This window comes from Carcharhinus amblyrhynchos, unplaced genomic scaffold, assembly GCF_965287045.1.
Source record: "Carcharhinus amblyrhynchos unplaced genomic scaffold, sCarAmb.v2.hapA scaffold_65, whole genome shotgun sequence".
Taxonomy (NCBI): Eukaryota; Metazoa; Chordata; class Chondrichthyes; order Carcharhiniformes; family Carcharhinidae; genus Carcharhinus; species Carcharhinus amblyrhynchos.
The window spans coordinates 840,546-862,851 of NW_027649805.1; the positions used below are offsets into that span (position 1 = coordinate 840,546).

At 46.7% G+C, this 22,306-nt stretch overlaps 1 protein-coding gene across 1 annotated transcript in view; it reads right to left on the reverse strand.

Moving 5' to 3' along the window:
* LOC145337709 (ubiquitin-associated and SH3 domain-containing protein A-like) overlaps nt 1-22,306 on the reverse strand; it is a 169,569-nt gene that overhangs the window by 49,597 nt on the left and 97,666 nt on the right. The window contains exons 9-11 of the mRNA XM_080182540.1: nt 11,852-11,974; nt 10,514-10,606; nt 1,574-1,718 (exon numbers count right to left, since the gene is read on the reverse strand). Of these exons, the coding sequence (XP_080038666.1) occupies nt 1,574-1,718; nt 10,514-10,606; nt 11,852-11,974 (361 nt within the window). The remainder of the gene's footprint in view (nt 1-1,573; nt 1,719-10,513; nt 10,607-11,851; nt 11,975-22,306) is intronic.

Sequence of the window (22,306 nt, forward strand, 5' to 3'; positions counted from 1 at the left end):
GCACCATAGAAAGTATTCTTTCTGGTTGTATCACAGCTTAGTATGGCTCCTGCTCTGCCCAAGACCACAAGGGACTGTAAAAAGGTCGTGAACATAGCCCAATCCATCATGCGAACATAGCCCAATCCATCATGCAAACCAGCCTCCTATCCACTGATTCGGTCTACACTTCCCATTGCCTTGGCAAAGCAGCCAACCTAATTAAGGATCCCCACGCACTCCAGACATTCTCTCTTCCACCTTCTTTCTTCAGGAAAAAGATACAAAGATCTGACATCACGTACCAACGGACTCAAGAACAGCTTCTTCCCTGATGCTCTCAGACTTCTGAATGGACTTACCTTGCATTAAGTTGATATTTCTTGAGACTAGCTATGACTGTAACACTACATTCTGCACTCTCTTGTTTCCTTCTCTATAAATAATATGTTTTGTCTGTATAGCGTGCAAGAAACAACACTTTTCACTGTATGTTATTACATATGACAGTAATAAATAAGATCAAATCAAATCAAAGATGGAATTTAATCTGAACAAATGCAAGGTGACGCATTTTGGTAGATCCAATTCAGGTGTGAGCTATAAAATAAGTGGCAGAACAATCAGAAGATAGATACACAGAGTGATCTGGGAGTACAGGTCCACAGATCCTTAAAGGTGGCAGCACAGGTGGCAAAGGTGGTGAAGAAAGCATATGGCATGCTTACCTTCATCAGCCTGGGCATTGAGTATCAAAGTTGGCAAATTATGTTACAGTTATATAGAACGTTGGTTAGGCCATATTTGGAATACTGTGTTCAGTGCTGGTCACTGCACTACCTGAAGGATGTAGATGTCTGGAGGAGGCACAGAAAAGGTGTATAGGATGTTGCCTGGTATAGAGAGTATTAGCTATGAGGAGAGATTGAATAAACTGGGATTGTTCTCCCTGGAAAGACGGAGGCTGAGGGGTGACCTGATAGAAGTTTATAAAATTATGAGCGGTCTCGATAGGGTGAACAGTTGGAAGCTTTTTTCCAGGGCAGAAATGACAATCACAAGAGGGTACAAGTTCATGGTAAAGGGGGAATAGTTCAGTGGAGATGTTTGGGAGACATTTTTAACACAGAGGGTGAGGGGGACCTGGAATGCACTGCCAAGTGAAGTGGCTGAGGCAGGTATGTTAAACACATTTAAGACTTATCTGGATAGACACATGAACAGATGGGGAATAGAGGGAATTAGGCGGCTGGTCTAGATAGGACAAAGTGATTGGCGCAGACTTGGAGGGCCTAAGAGCCTATTCCTGTACTGTACTGTTCTTTGTTTAAATCCTCTCTACTCCACGAGCATCAGTCAGTTTTCAGTCCCGCCCCCTTCTCTTCATATTTGCTCCCCATGACCCACAACTCCGTCCCTGTGCATTTCCCAACCTCTCACTAATCCTCCATCCCTCACCCTCTCCCACAATCTCTCTCATCTATTCCCAGCCCTCCCCCCCACTCCCTATATCCCTCAGCCTGTTTCCTCCAGTTTAAAAAAATCAGGCTGGAGAACCAATAGAAAGTTACAGAAGGCCAAAGATGGAATATACCTGTAGTTAATATCCACGGAGTACTCGGCAGCTTTCAGTTCAGCCACAGACATGAAGTTTGGAATTGCCCGTTCACCTTCCCATTTCGTCCATTCAAAAAGACCTGGTTCCACTCGGATAGCCACTTTTTGACCAAGCTGGAGGGCTGAATCAAGAGAAAAAGGCACCATTAAATAATCCTGCCTTTTTTTGTGTAAGATTTGTATGGAAATGAGGGGCATAGATCGAGTAAACAGGAAAGAAATTTTCTCCTTGATGGAGGGACCAATAATCAGGGGACACAGATTTAAATGGGGCAGGAGGTTTAGAGGGGATGTGAGGAAATATGTTTTCATCCACAGGATGGTGGGGGTCTAGAACTCACTGCCTGAAAGGAGTTGGGTTCAAATTCTATGGAATGGGTTGATGGTATTAACTTTATAAATGCTGTGACATCCATGATTTAGGGGTTTAAAACTGTAACACATAGCTTTGAATCGTAGAATCGTACAGTGAAGAAGAGGCTTTTCGATCTATCGAGTCTGCACCAATATACGAGAAACACCTGACCTCCCACCTAATCCATCTGCCAGCACTTGGCCCATAGCTTTGAATGTTATGATGTGCCAAGTGCTCATCCAGGTTCCTTTTAAAGGATGTGAGACAACCCACCTCTACCACCCTCCCAGGCAGCACATTCCAGACCGTCACCATCTCTGAGTAACAATGTTTTTCTTCACATTCCCCCCTAAGAACATAAGAAATAGGAGCGGGAGTAGGCCGTCTAGCCCTTCGAGCTTGCCCCACCATTCAACAAGATCATGGCTGATCTGAAGTGGCTCAGTTCCACTTTCCCGCTTTCTCCCCATAACCCTTAATCCCCTTTCCTACCAAAAACCTACCTACACGCATCTTAAATATATTTAGTGAGGTAGCCTCAACCACTCCAACGGGCAGAGAATTCCAGAGATTCACCACCCTTTGAGTGAAGAAGTTCCTCCTCAACTCCGTTCCCCTTATCTTGAGGCTGTGCCCTCTAGTCCTGCTGTCCTTTCTGAGCGGGAAGAACCTCTCCACCTCTACCCTATCCATCCCTTTCATCATCTTATACGTCTCAATGAGATCTCCCCTCATCCTTCTAAACTCTAACGAGTACAAGCCCAGTCTATTCAGCCTCTCCTCATAGCTCAACCCCCTCAACTCCGGTATCAGCCTAGTGAACCTCCTCTGCACTCCCTCCAAGGCCAAAATATCCTTGCACAGGTGCGGCGACCAAAACTCCCATCCCTCACCTTGTCTCCTCATGACTGATCTTTCAGCTAAGGGGAACAGCTGCTCCTTATTCACTCTGTCCATGTCCTTCATAACCTTGTACACCTCGATCAGGTTGCCCCTCAGTCTTTTCTGCTCCAGTGAAAACAACCCAAGGCTATCCAACCTCTCTTCAAGACTAAAATGTTCCATCCCAGGCAGCATCCTGGTGAATCTTCTCTGCACCCCTTCCAGTGCACCCCTTCCTTCTGATAATGTGGCGACCAGAACTGCACACAGTTCTCCAGCTCTCCTCAGCTCCATCACTTCACCCAATCCTGAAATTCACTGTGAGAGCTTTATCCACTAAAACTGTGTCTTTGTCTTTTTTTGGCACCATCAGGCCGCAGCCAGGTAGCTAGCTGAGAAGCACTCTGAGCCCTTGAAGTATGGCTGAGGATGAGAGGGCTCAGGAAAACTATCACAGCACCACGTCATACTCTCAACTAGCACAGAGACACACCTCAGTGGGGCATAGTTCAAGGATAGACTCAGAGTCACTTTCTGGAGAACACCTCACAGACACATTACTGCAGCAGTCAGAGTTAGGGACTGCCCAGGTCTCAGGCACTCAGAAGGCTGCTGGAGTCCAGCCACCTGCTCAGCTCCAGGCATGTGAGACCCTTTGTTGTCCTGCCTCGAACATACATATGTCCTAACGCCACAGTGGGAATGTTGGTGACCACCATGGAGATCTTGGTCCAGCAGTTCCCACTAGATTTGCACTTCACCTTGTACATATACCAGTGGGCACAATCAGGATGTAAGCTATATGGAGATAAGGCACATTAACCACCCTCCAGATGCCCCATCTCCAGCAGGAGACAGGCTGGGACCCTCTGGCGTCCCCAGGGAGGATGCACATAAGCTAGACACCCCAAGGACACTCAAAAGTTATGTAGCTGCTCAGAGTCCCCTCTGCCTGTGCTCACACCAACTCCTACAGTGCAAGCTGCCAAACATGTGCCGCGAGCAGGAGACCATCGTAAGTCCTGGCCCCTCCAGAGCTCAGGCTACCAGAGTACGTCTGCTAAAGTCATCACAGACATTAGGATGTAACAGTTGGCATGCTACATCTGCCCCTGCTGCAGATGTTAGGTCTGTATCAAAACATGGTGGTAGGATTAGGAAAGTTAAAAAGTTTTGATTCACCTCAGGGTCATGCATGCTCTATGACTGTGAATGAATTTCACTTTTGGAAATCCATTCCGTGTATGTGTGAATGTGAGGGTAAATTGGCCTTAGTCCTAGATGAACATAGACTGTGAATGATGGTGATTTTTATGAATGTCATAGTCAGATTGACCTCTTATCTTCTCTGTACCTACTCCCCAGCACCTTAAACCTGTATCCTCTTGTAGCAACCATTTCAGCCCTGGGAAAAAGCCTCTGAGAATCCACCCGATCTATACCTCTCAACATCTTATACACCTCTATCAGGTCACCTCTTATCCTTCGTCTCTCCGAGGAGAAAAGACCTAGCTCCCTCAACCTATCCTCATAAGGCATGCCACCCAATCCAGGCAACATCCTTGTAAATCTCCTCTGCACCCTTTCAATAGCGTCCACGTCCCTCCTGTAATGAGGTGACCAGAACTGAGCACAGTGCCCCAAGTGGGGTCTGACTAGGGTCTTATAAAGCTGCAGCATTATTTCCCGACTCCTAAACTCAATCCCTCGATTGACAAAAGTCAGTACACCATACGCCTTCTTGTGGACCTGTCTATTGAGGTAGTATGGGTTGAGATTAGAAACAAGAAAGGAGAGGGCACCCTGCTGGGAGTTTTTTATAAGCCTCTAAAAAGTTCCAGAGATGTAGAGGAAAAGATTGCAAAGATGATCCTGGATAGGTGCGAGAATAACAGGGTAGTTGTTACGGGGGACTTTAACTTTACAAATATTGATTGGAAAAGCTATAGCTCAAGCACGTTAGAGGGGTCAGTTTTTGTCCAATTTGTGCAGGAAGGCTTCCTGATACAGTATGTAGATAAACCAACAAGAGGTGAAGCTACATTGGATTTGGTACTGGGTAATGAACCAGACTAGGTGTTAGACTTGGAGGTAGGTGAGCACTTTGATGATAGTGACCACAATTCGGTTACGTTTACCTTAGTGATGGAAAGGAATAGGTATATGCCGAAGGGCAGAAGTTATAGCTGGGGGAAAGGTAATTATGAGGCTATTAGGCGAGATTTAGGATACGTAGGTTGGAGTAGGAAACTGCAGGGGCTGGGAACAACTGAAATGTGGACCTTATTCAAGGAGCAGCTACTGTGAGTCCTTGATAAATATGTACCTGTCAAGCAGGGAGGAAGTGGTTGAGCGAGGGAACCATGGTGTACTAAAGAAGTTGAATTTCTAGTGAAAAGGAAGAAGGAGGCTTATGTAAAAATGAGACATGAAGGCTCAGTTAGGGCACTGGAGAGTTACAAATTAGCCAGGAAGGAGCTAAAGAGAGTGTTAAGAAGAGCTAGAAGAGGACATGAGAAGTCTTTGGCAGATAGGATCAAGGAGAACCCTAAAGCTTTCTATAGGTATGTCAAGAATAAAAGATTGGTTAGGGCAAGATTAGGGCCAGTCAGAGACAGTAGTGGGAAGTTTTGTGTGGAACCTGAAGAGATAGGAGAGGCACTAAATGAATATTTTTCGTCAGTTTTCACGCAGGAAAAAGTCAATGTAGTCAAGGAGAAAACTGAGATACAGTCTTTTAGACTTGACGGGATTGAGGTACATAAGGAGGAGGTGTTAGCAATTCTTGAGAGTATGAAAATACATAAGTCCCCAGGGCCGGATGGGATTTACCCTCGGATTCACTGGGAGGCTAGAGAGGAGATTGCAGAGCCTTTGGCTTTGATCTTTATGTCGTCATTGGCTACAGGTATAGTGCTGGAAGACTGGAGGTGAGCAAATGTTGTCCCTTTGTTCAAGAAGGGGAGTAGGGACCATCCTGGGAATTATAGACCAGTGAGCCTTACTTCTGTTGTAGGCAATATTTTGGAAAGAATTTTAAGGGATAGGATTTATAATCATCTAGAGAGAAATAAATTGATTAGGGATAGTCAACATGGTTTTGTGAAGGGTAGGATGTGCCTCACAAACCTTATCGAGTTTTTTGAAAAGGTGACCAAAGAAGTGGATAAGGGTAAGGCAGTTGACGTGGTGTATATGGATTTTAGCAAAGTGTTTGATAAGGTTCCCCATGGTAGGTGACTGCAGAAAATGCAGATGCATGGGATTGAGGGTGATTTAGCAGTTTGGATTAGGAATTGGCTAGCTGATAGAAGACAGAGGGTGGTGGTTGATGGGAAATATTCAACCTGGAGTTCAGTTACAAGTGGTGTACCTCAAGGATCTGTTTTGGAGCCACTGCTGTTTCTCATTTTTATAAATGACCTAGATGAGGGTGTAGAAGGATGGGTTAGTAAATTTGCTGATGACACCAAAGTTGGAGGAGTTGTAGACAGTGAGGATGGATGTTACAATTTGCAGAATGACATAGATAAGCTGCAGAGCTGGGCTGAGAGGTGGCAAATGGAATTTAATGCGGAAAAGTGTGAGGCAATTCACTTTGCTAAGAGTAACAGGAGTACAGAACATCGGGCTATTGGAAGGACTTTTGGCAGTGTCAATGAGCAGAGAGATCTTAGTGTACATGTGCACTGATCCCTGAAAGTTGGCACCCAGGTTGATAAGGTTGTTAAGAAGGCGTACGGTGTGTTAGCTTTTATTGGTAGAGGGATTGAATTTCGGAGCCGTGAGGTCATGTTGCAACTGTACAAAACTCTGGTGCGGCCGCACTTGGAGTATTGTGTACAGTTCTGGTCGCCGAATTATAAGAAAGATGTGGAGGCATTGGAAAGGGTGCAGAGGAGGTTTACCAGGATGTTGCCTGGTATGGTGGGAAGGTCTTATGAGGAAAGGCTGAGGGACTTGAGGTTGTTTTCATTGTAGAGGAGAAGGTTGAGAGGTGACCTGGTTGAGGCATACAAGATGATCAGAGGGTTAGATAGGGTGGATAGTGAGAGCCTTTTTCCTCAGATGGTGACAGCTAACACGAGGGGACATAGCTTTAAATTGAGGGGTGGTAATTATAGGACGGATGTCAGAGGTAGATTCTTTACTCAGAGGGTAGTAAGGGCGTGGAATGCCCTGCCTGCAGCAGTTGTGGACTCGTCAACTTTAAAGGCATTCAAATGTTCAGTGGATAGGCATATGGATAATATTGGAATAGTTTAGGTTAGAGGGTCATTAGATTGGTTCCACTGGTCGGCGCAACATCGAGGGCTGAAGGGCCTGTACTGCGCTGTAATTGTCTATGTTCTTAACCACATCCTCTACCTGTGAGGCCGATTTAAGATCCTATGGACCCGGACCCCAAGGTCTTTCTGATCCTCTACACTGCTAAGAGTCTTACCTTTGATATTATATTCCTTCATCCCATTTGACTGCCTAAATGGACCACTACACATTTATCCGGGTTGAAATCCATCTGCTACTTCACTGCGCAGTCTTGCATCCTATCTATTTCATGCTGCAACTTCTGACTTCCCTCCAAACTATCCACAACACCACCAACCTTCATGTCGTTGGCAAACTTACCAACCCATCCCACCACTTCCTCATCCAGGTCATTTATGAAAATTACAAACAGCAAAGGTCGCAGAACAGATCCCTGGGGCACTCCACTGGTGACCGACCTCCATGCAGAAAAAGACCCATCCATAACCACTCTCTGCCTTCTGCAGGCAAGCCAGTTCTGGATCCACAAGGCAACAGGCCCTTGGATCCCATGCCCTCACACTTTCTCAAGAAATCTTGCATGGGGGACCTTATCGAATGCCTTGCGTTGAGTGAGGTCAGCCTTTACTCCTTGGAGAGACGAAGGATGAGGGGTGACCTGATAGAGGTGTATAAGATGTTGGAAGGTATTGATCGAGTGGATAGTCAGAGGCTTTTTCCCAAGGTTGAAATGGTTGCTACAAGAGGACAGAGGTTTAAGGTGCTGGGGAGTAGGTACAGTGGAGATGTCAGGGGTAAGTTTTTCACTCAGAGAGTCGTGGGTGTGTGGAATAGGCTTCCGGCAATGGTGGTGAAGGCAGATTCGATAGGGTCTTTTAAGAGACCTGTAGATAAGTACATGGAATTTAGTAAGATAGAGGGTTATAGGTAAGCCTAGTAATCTCTAAGGTAGGGACATGTTCGGTACAACTTTGTGGGCTGAAGGGCCTATATAGTGCTATAATTTTTCTATGTTTCTAAGACCACGCTAACTGTTCTTGATGATTCCCTGACTCTCCAAATGTGGATTCATTCTGTTTCTCACAATTGCTTCCAATCGTTTCCCCACCACTGAGGTTAGACTGACTGGTCTGTAGTTTCCTGATTTACCTCTTCCCCCCTTCCTGAATAATCCAGAGATTGTTACATTTAAGGCCCTGCTTGCTAATGTTCTGTCTAACTTGCTGAATTCTGATTGAAGGATACCATTTCTCTTCTGACTGTCATGTGAGTGTATCTTTAGGAAAGGTATTTTTAAAACATCATGCAGCTTACACCTTCAGTGATGTCATTGGGTGTGGAGCTAAGATGTGGGAGTCAGGTGATAGGGTTTTTCCCTTGGGGCTTTTAGATTCATTTTGGGCAGGTTGAAGTACTTTAGCAGCAAGCTAAGAAGCAGTCTCTCTCCCCCCCTGTTCTTCTCTTCGTTTGGTTCTGTCTTTAAGAAGCTGTGATTTAGGAAATAGATTAATCTACAACATGTTCTGAATTTCTTTACAAGAGATTTTCAGCATTTAACCCAAGAGGCTGGTTTCCTGTAATGAGTGGGCATTAACCTATACAGCATTGTATTTATTTGGAGAGTTTTGTGTATTGATGTTGGTTTAGGTTGGAACACATTAGACAAATTTCCTGACGAGTTATGCATTATCATGGTAGTTGTGTTTCTTATTTGTACTTGTTAAAAGTTCTTGCTAATTTTCTTGCTACATATGTCAACAATATTCTTAATTAAACTTTGTGTTTGATAAAAGCTCCTCTTGGTCAGTTGAATCACACCTGAAGTGAAACCTGTCATGCTCATCCTTGCCAAATTCAACATAAAATGTTACAGGTCAGGCAAGCTTCATAGAACATCTTGAAGTCTTCAAGCTAACTTGTAACAGGTAAATAAGTCATTGGTACCAATGTGAATCACAACCTCTGGCTGTCCTCCCACACCCCCCCCACCCCCCACCCAAGAAGAATACCTTTCAGCTACCCTGCAATATCATGATGTATTATTCAGCTGTTTAAAATTGATAATTCACCCTTAACTGGGTGACTAACAGAATCCAGCAGGGCGATTCTCCCAAAAGGGCTGAATTGGTGGGAAAGCTGTTCTAGATCAACTTCACACTCGAATCTCTGCACTCTGTAAATTGCAGAGGTCCCAATTATGAATCTCATTAAAAACTCAGCAGGGCGGGGCCTATTCACGCCAGGGTGTGGCAGTTCAAGAACTCTATGTACGCACTGTGGCTCCAATCTGTCAGACTTTCTGTTTGCTGGCCAGCCCGGGACCCCTGCAGTGTTTCCCCTTCAGCCTCCCAACCATGGCCTGATCACGGCCCCCACAACAATTTCTGGGCCAACCCTGAGCCCCCCCCTCACCCCAAAGTCCAGCCCCCCACACCCTGCCGTGGTGCTCCCCCATCCCCCTCACACTGACAGACCCCCTTCCCACCTCCCAGGATCAGACTACCCCCCAACCTGGGAGGCAGGCCCCGCTCCTGGCAGATTTCCCCCCCACCCCCACCCCAGTCCACCCTGATTGCTGGCCTCCCTCTGCCTCAGACCGAACGCCATGCAGCGTGACAGTGGGACCCTCCACCCACACCGATTGCCCCTAGGCCCTGCTCACAATAGGCCCAATGAGCAGTGCTAAGGTGCCCCCTGGACATGTGCAGTTTGCCCCTTGGTCAGTGCCAGGGGCACAGGCTAGCACTGCCAGGGTGCCCATGCCCTGGGGCACCACTGCCATGCTGCCCAATCCTATGGGGGGCCCCGATTGCCCCCCTTCATTTTGGCAGGATCTCCTGCTAGTTCCCCTACTGTGGAGAGTTATTCTAAACCACAGCGGAATGAAATACTCCTGGTAGGGTGAGAGATCAAATCGGGACCGGCAAGTTAAATATGTTGAAACATATTTAAACTACATTAAGAAACTATTCAAATAACATACTCGTCCTCCCACTAGTTTCCAGTGTGGTTTGGACTCCGACTGTTTTTCGGCTCTGGGAGATGTGCATGGGTTCCTGGCGCACGCGCCAATCCTGATATAAGGCCAATGACGCGCATCTCCCAACCCAACCTACCAGGTTTCCCTACCAGTTCTACAGATTGCATGCGCTTTGTTCGTGAGAATGGAAAGCTTAACTTGTTTTCCAAATCACATGCTGTATCGGGATAGAGGTTAGAGAGTATTCATGTACACATGGGAACTACCAAGGTGGCTTTACTGGTTAGACATGGATAAAAGAGGTGTTATCATCAAGTGTGTCCCTGAAGGAAGAAAGGTGTTGGCAAATGGAAACTATGCCTCTGCAGTCACTTGCTTTTGAGATATTTAAATAGGTGCATTTTGCTGATGGTATCATTACACAGGCCTACCTTTGAGTACATGGTGAGCAGTTTGAACACATCGCAAAGCAGGAGAGGAGTATACATGTTGGATCTTCAATTCCTGCTCTCGAAATGCTTCACCTAATTACCAAATAAAAAGAGCAGAGCTTTATCTGGAACTTAAAAAAGTTTCTCAAATGCTTTTGGAGATATAAGTGCAAAATTTTATATTGATCTCCACAAAATCAGAATATTTTGCAGCAGGATGGCACAATGGTTAGCACTGCTGCCTCACACACTCACCCCTCCCTCACACACTCACCCTCCCTCATACACTCCTCCCTGCCTTACACACTCCTCCCTCCCTCACACACTCCTCCCTCCATCACACACTCACCCCTCCCTCACACTCCCCCTTTCCTCACACTTTCACCCCTCCCCCACATTCCGCCCCTCCCTCACACACTCGTCCCCTCTCACACTCCCCCCTCCCTCACTCATGCCCCTCCTTCACACACTCACTCCTCCTTCACACACTCACTCCTCTTGCACACACACTCCTCCCTCACACACTCCTCCATTCCTCACACACTCCTTTCCCCCTCACACACTCCTCCCTCGCTCACTCACTCCTCCCTCCCTCACAAACTCTCCCACCCTCACACACTCACTCCTCTCACACACGCCTCCCTCCCTCACACTCTCCTCCCTCCATCACACTCACCTCTCCCTCTCACACTCCCCCCTCCCTCACACACCCCTTCCCCCCTCACACACTCCTCCCTCCCACACACATTTCTCCCTCCCTCACACACTCCCCTTCCCTCACACACTCCTCCCTCTATCACACACTCACCCCTCCCTCACACTCCCCCTTCCCTCACACTCTCACCCTCCCTCACACTCTCCCCCCACACACTCCTCCCTCCCTCACACACTCCCCCCTCCTTGACACACTCACTCCTCCTTCACACACTCACTCCTCCTTCACACACACTCCTATTTCGCACACTCCTCCCTCCCTCACACATTCCTCCCTCCCTCACACACACTCCCCTCCCTCACATGCTCTCCCCTCCCTCACACACTCCACCCTGCCTCACACACTCCTCCCTCCATCCCACACTCCTCCCTCCCTCACCCACACCCCTCCCTCACACACTCCTCCCTCCCTCACACTCCTCCCTCCCTCACAAATTCTCCCAATGTCACACACTGCCCCCTCCCTCACACGCTCCACCCTCCCTCACACACTCCACCCTCCCTCACACACTCCTCCCTCCATCCAACACTCCTCCCTCCCTCACACACACCTGTCCCTCACATACTCCTACTTCCAAGGCCAGCACATACTGTTCTACATTCTATGAAGCATCTTAAACTTACCCATTAGTCTAGACTGGAATATCCCACAGGATGATAAGGGAGCATCGTGATCATAATCCTTGGTCCCACCAACCCTCCGGGGAATACTGGAAGGGAAGTTTAAGTCTGGTCTGACATATCTACCTAAAAATATCAAAACTATTTTTATCAAACAGTTCTGCTTCATGGGTGTGAATTTTCAATGTCTTTGCTCTGTGGCAGGGCAGGATTTATGCACACCAATCTCTCTAGGAACTGATGCAGGTTCAGCATTAGATCCCATTGTTTAACATCATTCTGCTGCTTCTTGGCTGCAAAACGAATTGAAGTAGATGAGAAATGAAAACCAAAAACACTCAAAATACTCAGTGGCTGGAATTTTTCCCTTCCGCCCGTGAGGGGAATCGGAGCGGGCGAGGGGCAGACCATGGAAAGAACATTAGAACATAAGAAATAGGAGCAGGAGTAGGCCATCTAGCCCTTCGAGCCTGCCCTACCATTCAGTAAGATCATGGCTGATCTGAAATGGATCAGTTCCGCTTTCCCGCTTTCTCCCCATAACCCTTAATTCCCCTGTCTATCAGAAACCTGTCTACCCGTGACTTAAATATATTCAGTGAGGTAGCCTCCACCACTTCAACGGGCAGAGAATTCCAGAGACTCACCACCCTTTGAGTGAAGAAGTTCCTCCTCAACTCTGATCTAAACTGCACCTGCCCCCTTATCTTGAGGTTGTGCCCTCTAGTCCTGCTATCCTTTCTAAGCGGGAAGAATCTCTCTACTTCTACCCTATCTATCCCCTTCATTATCTTATACATCTCTATAAGATCCCCCCTCAGCCTTCTAAACTCCAACGAGTACAGACCCTATTGACCTTGGGTGGGATTTTATGGTTACAGAACGAGTGAGGCTGGAAAATCCCACCCAGCATGTCTGCCACCTTCTATGGGGAGAAACAGAGTTAATCTATCATCAGAATGGGAATAGAAAGTTTGATTATTATCCACAATATGGTCACAAACTATGACTTCACCCACTTAGCCATTTCCCCAAGACTCGCACCAGAATTTTCCCAAATGAATTCTAAGGCCGGAACTTGATCACCTTGCTCGCCTCGGAATTGGGTGGGTGAGGCTCGCAGAATGGAAATCTCTGTTGGCCTCGAGCGAGATGTTACAATCTCGCCTGAGTGAGATTGTAAAATTCCATCCTAAGTGTCGAATTTGCGTGAAAACGGCGTAAATCACACTCTTTCTTTGGTGGGAGTTCAGACTGGAATCTCTCTCACTTTGTGCACTGCAGAGGCCACCAATGTGAATATCATTAGATTTCAGGGGGCGGGGAATATTCCTGTTGAAGAGGCTGAAATCAGCATGTTGAGTGGGCTACTGCACGTGTCGGTCTGTCATTGCAGAGATCATCACATGTGCAGTGGCCCCGCACTGCCGGTCTCCCCATTGTTCGCTGGAGCGGGCGGAGCGAAGGAGCACTGAGTCAGGTAAGAAATTACCTGTTTAAAAACTGTTTAAATCATTTAAAAGCATTTTCACGGGCTTTTTTGTGTTTAGTAAGAACTTACCTTGTAAGACTGTTCGATTCATTTAAAAGCATTTTCGCGGGCTTTTTGTGTTTACCGCTTTAAGAATTCAAAGGGAGTGGATAGCAGGGATTTGTGGGTAAGCAGTCTTTTAAACCGCGCTAGGTTTAAAAGGAGGCCTGCTGTAGACCTCTGTCGGAGCAGGCAGCGGAGTGAGAGGGAAGCAGAGTGAGCTGCTAGGGCTTAGGATCAAAGGGCTTTCCAGAAAAGGACCAGGTAAGTTTGAGTTGAAAACAGTGTTCAGTAGTAGTAAAGGGAATAATGGAGGGGCATGTAATGTGCTGTTTCTGTATGATGTGGGAGCTGGTGGACTCCAGGGTCCTTCCCAGTGACCATGTCTGCAGTAAGTGCAGGTTGCTGGAGGAGCTACAGCTCAAAGTAGATGAGCTGGCCTCTGAGCTACAGACACTGAGGCTCATCAGGGGGAGGGAGGGTACCATTGATAATGGAGTGCAAGAGACATCCACACCCCCTAGACTGGCTAACTCTAAGGGTCAGGAACAGGAGGGGGCTGCTGAGAGGAGGAAGGAGCTGCTGAGAGGAGGAAGGAGGGTGGGGACCAAATGCCTCAGCCTCTCAATCTGCATAACAGGTTTGAGGTTCTTGCTTCCAGTGTGGACAAGAACGAGGGCGGTGAGGTTGGTGAGCAAACTGCACACGGTACAGTGATGCAGACACAGGACATAGGCAAAGAGAAGGTGAAAAGGAATGTAGTAGTAATTGGGGATAGTGGGGTTAAGGGTATTGACACTGTCCTTTGTCACAATGACAAAGAGCACAGAAGGGTGTGTTGTCTGCCTGGTGCTCGGGTCCAGGATGTCGCATCTGGGCTGCAGAGGAACCTGGAGTGGGAGGGTGAGAATCCGGTCGTTGTAGTACATGTGGGTGCCAACGATGTAGGCAAAATGCGAACTGAGGATCTGGGGAGGGAGTATGAAAAGCTGGGAATGGAATTAAAAAGTAGAACTGACAAGGTGGTTATCTCTGGACTACTGCCTGAACCATGTGCAGACGGGCGTAGGGTTGATAAGATTAAGGAAGTGAATGGGTGGCTCAGGGATTGGTGTGGGAGGAATGGGTTTGAATTTATGGGGCATTGGCACCAGTATTGGGGTAGGGGGGACCTGTTCAGGTGGGATGGGGTTGGTCTGAACCGTGCTGGGACCAGAGTCCTGGCGAATTGTGTAGATAGGACTGTAGATAGGGCTTTAAACTAATTGTGGGGGGGGAGGGTGCAAGGGTAGGTGAAATTACTGGGTCTAAAGTAAAGGAGAGGGTACAGGTACGGGAAGAGGCCAAGGATGTCCCAATAATAAAGGGAGTAGGGGGCGTGAGTAAGGTTGGTGGCGTTCCTGCAAATAGGGTACAGGTGAAGGCTGGGATGAAGGCACTTTATCTGAATGCACGAAGCATTCGGAATAAAGTGAATGAGCTGGTGGCGCAGATCAGTACAAATGGATATGATCTGGTGGCCATTACAGAGACGTGGCTGCAGGGTGACAGGGACTGGGAGCTGAATGTACAGGGGTATCAAGTGTTTAGGAAGGATAGGCGGGAGGAAAAAGGGGAGGAGCATAGCTCTGCTGATTAAGGATAGCATCAGGGTGGTAGTAAGGGATGATATAGGAGCCAAAGAGCAGAACGTGGAATCGTTGTGGGTGGAGATTAGGGACAGCAAAGGGAGGAAGACGCTGGTGGGTGTCATCTATAGGGCCCCAAATAATGATCTGGAGGTGGGGCGGGCTATTAATGCGCAAATAAATGTGGCGTGCAGGAATGGAACGGCGATAATTATGGGGGATTTCAATCTGCATATTGATTGGTTGACCCATGCTGGATGCGGTGGGCTCAAGGAAGAGTTCTTGGAATGCTGCCGGGATAGTTTCCTTGAACAGTGTGTGTTGGAGCCGACGAGGGAGCGAGCTATCTTGGATCTGGTGTTGTGTAATGAGGCAGGGAGAATTAGGGACCTTGTGGTGAAGGATCCTCTTGGGAAGAGTGATCATTGTATGGTGGAGTTTCTGATGCAGATGGAGGAGGAGAAAGTGAGTTCCTGGACCTGTGTCCTTCGTTTGAACAGAGGGGAGTATGATAGGATGAGAGAGGAATTGGCGAATGTTGATTGGGGGAGCACATTGGAAGGTAGGTCTGCTGAGGAACAGTGGAGGATCTTTAAGGCGGTCTTTCTTGGTGCTCAGCAGAAATTTATTCCGATGGTTAAAAAGGATCGTAGGAGGAGAGGTAATCAGCCGTGGATAACGAAGGAGGTAAAGGAGAGTATTAAATTAAAAGCGGATGCGTTTAGAGTGGCTAAGAGTAGTCGGTGAGAAGAGGATTGGGAGAGGTTTAAATATCAACAGAGAATGACGAAGAAGTTGATAAAGAAGGGTAGGATAAACTATGAAGCTGGGCTAGCGCTAAATATGAAAAAGGATAGTAAGAGTTTTTATAAATATATAAAAAGGAAGAGGCTGACTAGGGTGAACGTTGGACCCTTAGAGGATGAGAGGGGGGACTTAGTGGTAGGGGATGGGGAAATGGCTGAGGCCTTGAATAACTTTTTTGTTTCAGTCTTCACGGAGGAGGACGTGAATAGTTTGCCGGGTGTTAGTGATGGAAAGATGGTAGGAGTGGAGGGCCTGAATGACATTATTGTTACTAGAGAGGCAGTGCTCGACAGACTGGAGGGACTGATTGTGGACAAGTCCCCAGGACCGGATGGAATGCATCCAAGGGTTCTGAAAGAAATGGCGGAGGTGATAGTGGATGCCTTGGTGATTATTTTCCAAACTTCGCTGGATTCCGGGGAAGTGCCAGAAGATTGGAAAGCAGCTAATGTTACACCGTTGTTTAAGAAGGGTAGCAGGCAAAAGGCAGGGAATTATAGGCCGGTTAGTTTAACGTCTGTTGTAGGTAAAATGCTCGAATCCGTGATCAAGGAGAAAATAGCGAGGCATCTTGCGGAGAATTGTTTGATAGAGCAGACGCAGCACGGTTTCGTTAAGGGGAAGTCGTGTCTGATGAATTTATTGGAGTTCTATGAGGATGTGTCTAGGGCGGTGGATAGAGGAGAGCCGGTAGATGTGGTGTTTCTTGATTTTCAGAAGGCGTTTGATAAGGTGCCGCACAAGAGGCTATTACAGAAGGTTAGGGGGCATGGAGTTGGGAGTAGGGCATTAGCGTGGATAGGGGATTGGCTGTCAAATAGGAGGCAGAGAGTGGGGTTCAATGGGTGCTATTCGGATTGGCCGTTGGTGACTAGTGGAGTGCCCCAGGGATCGGTGCTGGGTCCTCAGCTATTTACCATTTATATAGATCTGGAGGTGGGAACCGAGTGTATGGTGTCGAAATTTGCTGATGACACCAAGATTGGTGGAACGGCAAATTGTGCGGAGGGTGTGGAAAGTCTGCAGAAGGATCTAGATAGGCTGGGTGAATGGGCCAGGAACTGGCAAATGGAATTTAATGTTGGCAAGTGTGAAGTTGTCCACTTTGGTAGGAATAATGGTAGGAAGGACTATTACTTACATGGCGAAAAACTGCAGCATGCGACGGTGCAGAGGGACCTTGGGGTCCTTGTGCATGAGTCGCAAAAACCCAGCCTGCAGGTGCAGCAGGTGGTCAGGAAGGCGAATGGGATGCTGGCCTTCATAGCGAGGGGGATTGAATATAAAAGTAGGGAGGTCTTGCTGCAACTGTACAGGGCGCTGGTGAGGCTGCAGCTGGAGTACTGTGTGCAGTTTTGGTCGCCGCACTTACGCAAGGATATTTTGGCCTTGGAGGGAGTGCAGAGGAGGTTTACTAGGCTGATTCCAGAGTTGAGGGGGTTGAACTATGAGGAGAGGCTGAATAAACTAGGCTTGTACTCATTAGACTTTAGAAGAATGAGGGGAGATCTCATTGAGACATATAAGATGATGAACGGGATGGATAGGATAGAGGTGGAGAGGCTCTTGCAGCTCAGAAAGGACAGTAGGACTAGAGGGCACAGCCTCAAGATAAGGGGGGGGGCAGTTTAGAACGGAGTTGAGGAGGAACTTCTTCACTCAAAGGGTGGTGAATCTCTGGAATTCTCTGCCCGTTGAAGTGGTGGAGGCTGCCTCGCTAAATATTTTTAAGACGCGGGTTGATGGGTTTTTGATAAGAGAGGGGATTAAGGGTTATGGGGAGAGGGCGGGAAAGTGGAACTGAGCCACGACAGATCAGCCATGATCTTATTGAATGGCGGGGCAGGCTCGAAGGGCTAGATGGCCTACTCCTGCTCCTATTTCTTATGTTCTTATGTTCTTAATTGAGGCATACAAGATGACCAAAGGATTAGATAAGGTTTTCCCTGGATGGTGATGACTGGCACGAGGGGACATAGCTTTAAATTGAGGGGTGATAGATATAGGACAGATGTCAGAGGTAGATTCTTTACTCAGAGAGTAGTAAGAGCGTGGAATGCCCTGCCTTCAACAGTAGTAGACTCACCAACATTAAGGGCTTTTAAATGGTCGTTGGATAAACATATACATGATATTGGAATAGTGAAGGTTAGGTGGGCTTTGTATTGGTTTCACAGGTCGGTGTAACATTGAGGGCCGAATGGGCTGTACTGTACTGTAATGTTCTATGTTCTGTGTCCCCTAGGCATTGGCACCTTGGTCCTTGAGCAGTGCCAGGGGGCTCAGGCTAGTATGATCAGGGTGCCAGTGCCCAGGGGGACTTCACCCTCCCCACACCCCATCCTCAGGGGGACTTTGATTGTCACCCGCCTTCATTCCAACAATTTTGGGTCGCTAGCTCCCCAAAAGTGGGGAGCTACTGTAAACTCCTGAATTCTTCTGAATTCCATGTGTTTCTCAGTCAGTCTTCCATGTGGGACCTTGCCAGTGTCTTTGCTGAAATCCATATAAACTACAGTTCTCTCAACCACACGCATGATCACTTTTTTGAAAAATTCAATCAAATTTATTCAGCATGACCTCTCTCTGACAAGCCATGATAACTATCACTAATCAACTTAAGTTTCTAAGTGGAAATTAATTCTCTCCTTCAGAATTTTCTGCAATAGTTTCCCTACCACTGATGTGAAACTTGCCGGTCTGTAATTTCCTGGTTCATCTCTACCACCCTTCTTGAGAAAAGGTTAGGATTAGGGTTCACTCTTGAGAAGTGAAACCACAATAGCCGTCCCCCAGACCTCTGGCACTTCCCCCGTGGCCAGAGAGGAATTAAAAATTTGTGTCAGAGCCCTTGCAATTTCCTGTCTCACTTCCCACAGCAGCCTGGGATGCAATTCATCCAGGCTTGGGGATTTGTCCATCCATTTGTCTAAGCCCATCCAGTCTCCAATCCCTCTTCATACGTGGAACTGCTCAAGTTTCTCAGTCTCTTTTCTTGAATCCTGTACTTATGTCCTCCTTTTCCTGAGTGAAGACCAAAGTGAAGTATTCATTTAAACCCTTCCAATGTCCTGTGGCTTCGTGCACAGATTGCCCCCTTGGTCTCTAATGGGCCCTACTCTTTCCCTGGTTAATCTGTTCCCCTTAACACAAGTCCTTTCTCATGTCCCCTTTTTGCTCTTCTAATTTCTTTCTTAAGTTCCCTCTTGCACTTCCTATATTCCTCTGTGGCCACAACTAAATTACCTGCTTTAGGTTTGCTAAAAGCATTTCTCTTCTTCCTTATGCAGTCCTGAATTGTCCTAGACATCCAGGGTTCCCTGAACTTGGCACTTTTTCCTGAAAGGGTACATGTTTGACCTGTATTCTCCTCATTTCCTTTTTGAATGCTCTCCCACTGGTCCACTGTAGACTTTCCTGCTGTGATGACTTCAGCCAGGCTAATGATGTTGGCTTGATAGAGCATGAGCTAGGTGATGAGTCCTAGCTTGGGGGAATTAGCTCAAATAGTAGAGTTCTTGCTTAGTATGTGCGAGGTAGTAGGATCGAAGCCCACATTGTCCACTTTGATTTTTGTCCCTAAGTTAATTTGAGTTTGTTTATTTGGTTGGTGTCAAAAAGAGATCCTAATTGATGGTTAAATCAGAAAGCCTCATTTAAAGCAGGTGTGTCAGAATCCCAGTCTGCATTCAGCAGGGAGCAACTGGAGAGCTGGCTGAGTGCAGATGTATGGTGTAAATAATGTAACTTGATGGCAGGACTTTTGCTCCATGGAGTTATTACACCTGCATGGAGCTGTTCCCAGTCAACTTTGACCAGATCCTGCCTTATTTTAATAAAGTCTGCCTCCCTCAATCCAAAAGGTGTTTTATTGCAGGGCATTTTTCACCTTGACCATAACAAAGTTGAATCATACCATGTTGTAGTCATTATCACTAAAATGCTCTCCCTCTGTCACATTAAATACATGCAACTTTATAAGACCCTTGTCAGGCCTCATTTAGAGTATTGTGCGCAGTTCTGGTCGCCTCACTATAGGAAAGATGTAGAAGCTATTGAGAGGGTACAGAGGAGATTTACAAGGATGTTGCCTGGACTGGGAGGCATGCCTTATGAAGTTAGGTTGAGGGAGCTGGGACTCTTTTCCCTGGAGAGACGAAGGTTGAGAGGCGACCTGATAGAAGTTTACAAAATGTTGAGAGGAATAGATAGGGTGGACTCTCAGAGGCTATTTCCCCGGGTTGAAATGGTTGCTACGAGAGGACACAGATTTAAGGTGCAGGGAGGGAAGTTCAGAAGTGATGTTAGGGGTAAGTTTTTCACTCAGAGGGTGGTGAGTGAATGAAATCGGCTGCCGTCAGTGGTGGTGGAGGCGAACTGGCTGGGGTCTTTTAAAAGACTTCTGGATGAGTATATGGGGTTTAATGAGATTGAGGGTTATAGATAGGTCTGTAGGTTGGTAGGTGTTGATGTGATCGGCGCAACTCGTGGGCCGAAGGGCCTGTTTGTGCTGTAGTGTTCTATGTTCTATGTTATCCCTTCTTATTGCTGAAATTGATTCCCTAATCAAAATTGCAACACCGCCTCTTCTTTTACCTCCTTCCCTGTTTCACCTGAAGATTCCTGTATGTTTTCCCTCTCGCTTCAGAATGCGCTACAGCCATTCAAAGATTTTAAAGGAGTCTGCTCACATCTGGGGCTTCTGAGAGAGAGAACAAGGTAATCCCCCTGAGTGAAACTGGCATCTGCTGTTCAATTCCAGCTTTGGGTCACTGTCTGTGTGGAGTCTGCACATTCTCCCCATGTCTGCTTGGGTTTCAAAGAACAACAACACAGCACGGGAAACAGGCCCTTCGGCCCAACGAGCCCGCGCCGCCGTCCCATTGTCTCAGTGACCTATTCATGATTTTAGTCTACGCCTAATGTGCGAGGATCAGGGAGGTCCAATATAGGGACAATTTGTTACCCAATCAATCAGCCTAAAAGCTGATAGGTTTCCTCTAGGTTCTCCAGTTTCCTCCCACAATCCAACGGTGTACGGGTTAGGGAGACTGGCCATGCTATGTTGCTCTAAACATCATTGAGATTTGCAAGTAAATACATGGGTTATGGGGATAGGACCTGGGTGGCATTGATGTCGGTGGGGTGATTATCCTCTTTCTGCACTGTAGTGATTCTATGATTCTATGATCGTAATGAAAGGTGAAGCAAACTTGAAGGGCCAAATAGCTAAGTTCTGCTTCTACTTTCTATGTTGCGATGATCCTTTCTGTTACCTCCTCAAAATACTCCAGTAAGTTAGTTAAACATTAGTTAATTAAAGGTGATGAGCGTGGTATTACTGCTAGATTATTAATCCAGAAACTCAGGTAATGTTCTGGGGAGCCAGGTTCAAATCCAACCACAGCAGTTGGTGCAATTTGAATTCAAAAGAACAATCTCTGAAATTAAGAATCTACTGATGACCATGAAACCGTTGTTGATTATCAGAAAAACCCATCTGGTTCACTAATGTCCCTTAAGGAAGGAAATCTGCTGTCCTTACCCAGTCAGGCCTACATTTGAATCCATTATCACAGCAATGTGGTTGACTCTCAACTGCCTTCCAAAGGCAACTAGAGATAGGTAATATTTGCTGGCCAGCCAATGACATCCATGCCCCACAAATAAAAAAAACATTATTTCCCCTTTTGAAATGTGTGGTGGTTCTTTCTAATCAGCCCACATTTTTCCATATGAATCCTAATTCTTTCCCAAATGATTATTTCTGGAAGTTTCTGATGTTAAACTGACTGGCCTGTAATTGCTGGGTCTTATAACTTGTTTTAAACAAGGGTGTAACATTTGCAATTCTCCAGTCCTCTGGCATCTCCCTGAGTCTGGAGAAGCTGGAAGGTTAGGGCCAATGTCCCTGCAATTTCCATTCTCACTTCCTTCAATATCCTTGATGCATCTTATCCAAACTCGGGGTCTTGTCAACTTTCAGTACCGACAGTCTATTCAACACTTTCCCCTTTTCAATTCCGAACTCTTTTAGGGATGACTTTCCTCAGTTGTCACGATGGCCTGTGTAGCCTGTGTATCCTTGGTAAAGACATACTCAAAGTTTTGATTTCATTCCTTAGCCATGCCCCCAGCCTCCATGTGTAAATTCTGTTCTAGTTCCTTATTCGGCCCTATTCCTTTTAGCACCCTTTTACTGTTTATGTGCGTATAGAAGATTTTGGGATTCCCCTCTTCACTTCTGTAATGTGCTTTACCATCTTCTCTTTAAGCCTTCTGTGTTCTTCCATCTACAAGATGTATTGCAACAGATTGCAAATTTTCAGCAGTTTCCAAAGGGGTAAGGCCACCACCTGCAAATTCCATCCAAGTCACTCATCATCCTCACTTGGATCTTTCTTATCTTTTCTTCAGTGTTGCCAGATCAAAATTTTGAAACTCCCTCCCTAACAGCACTGTGAGTGTACCAACACCCATGGGCTGCAGCAG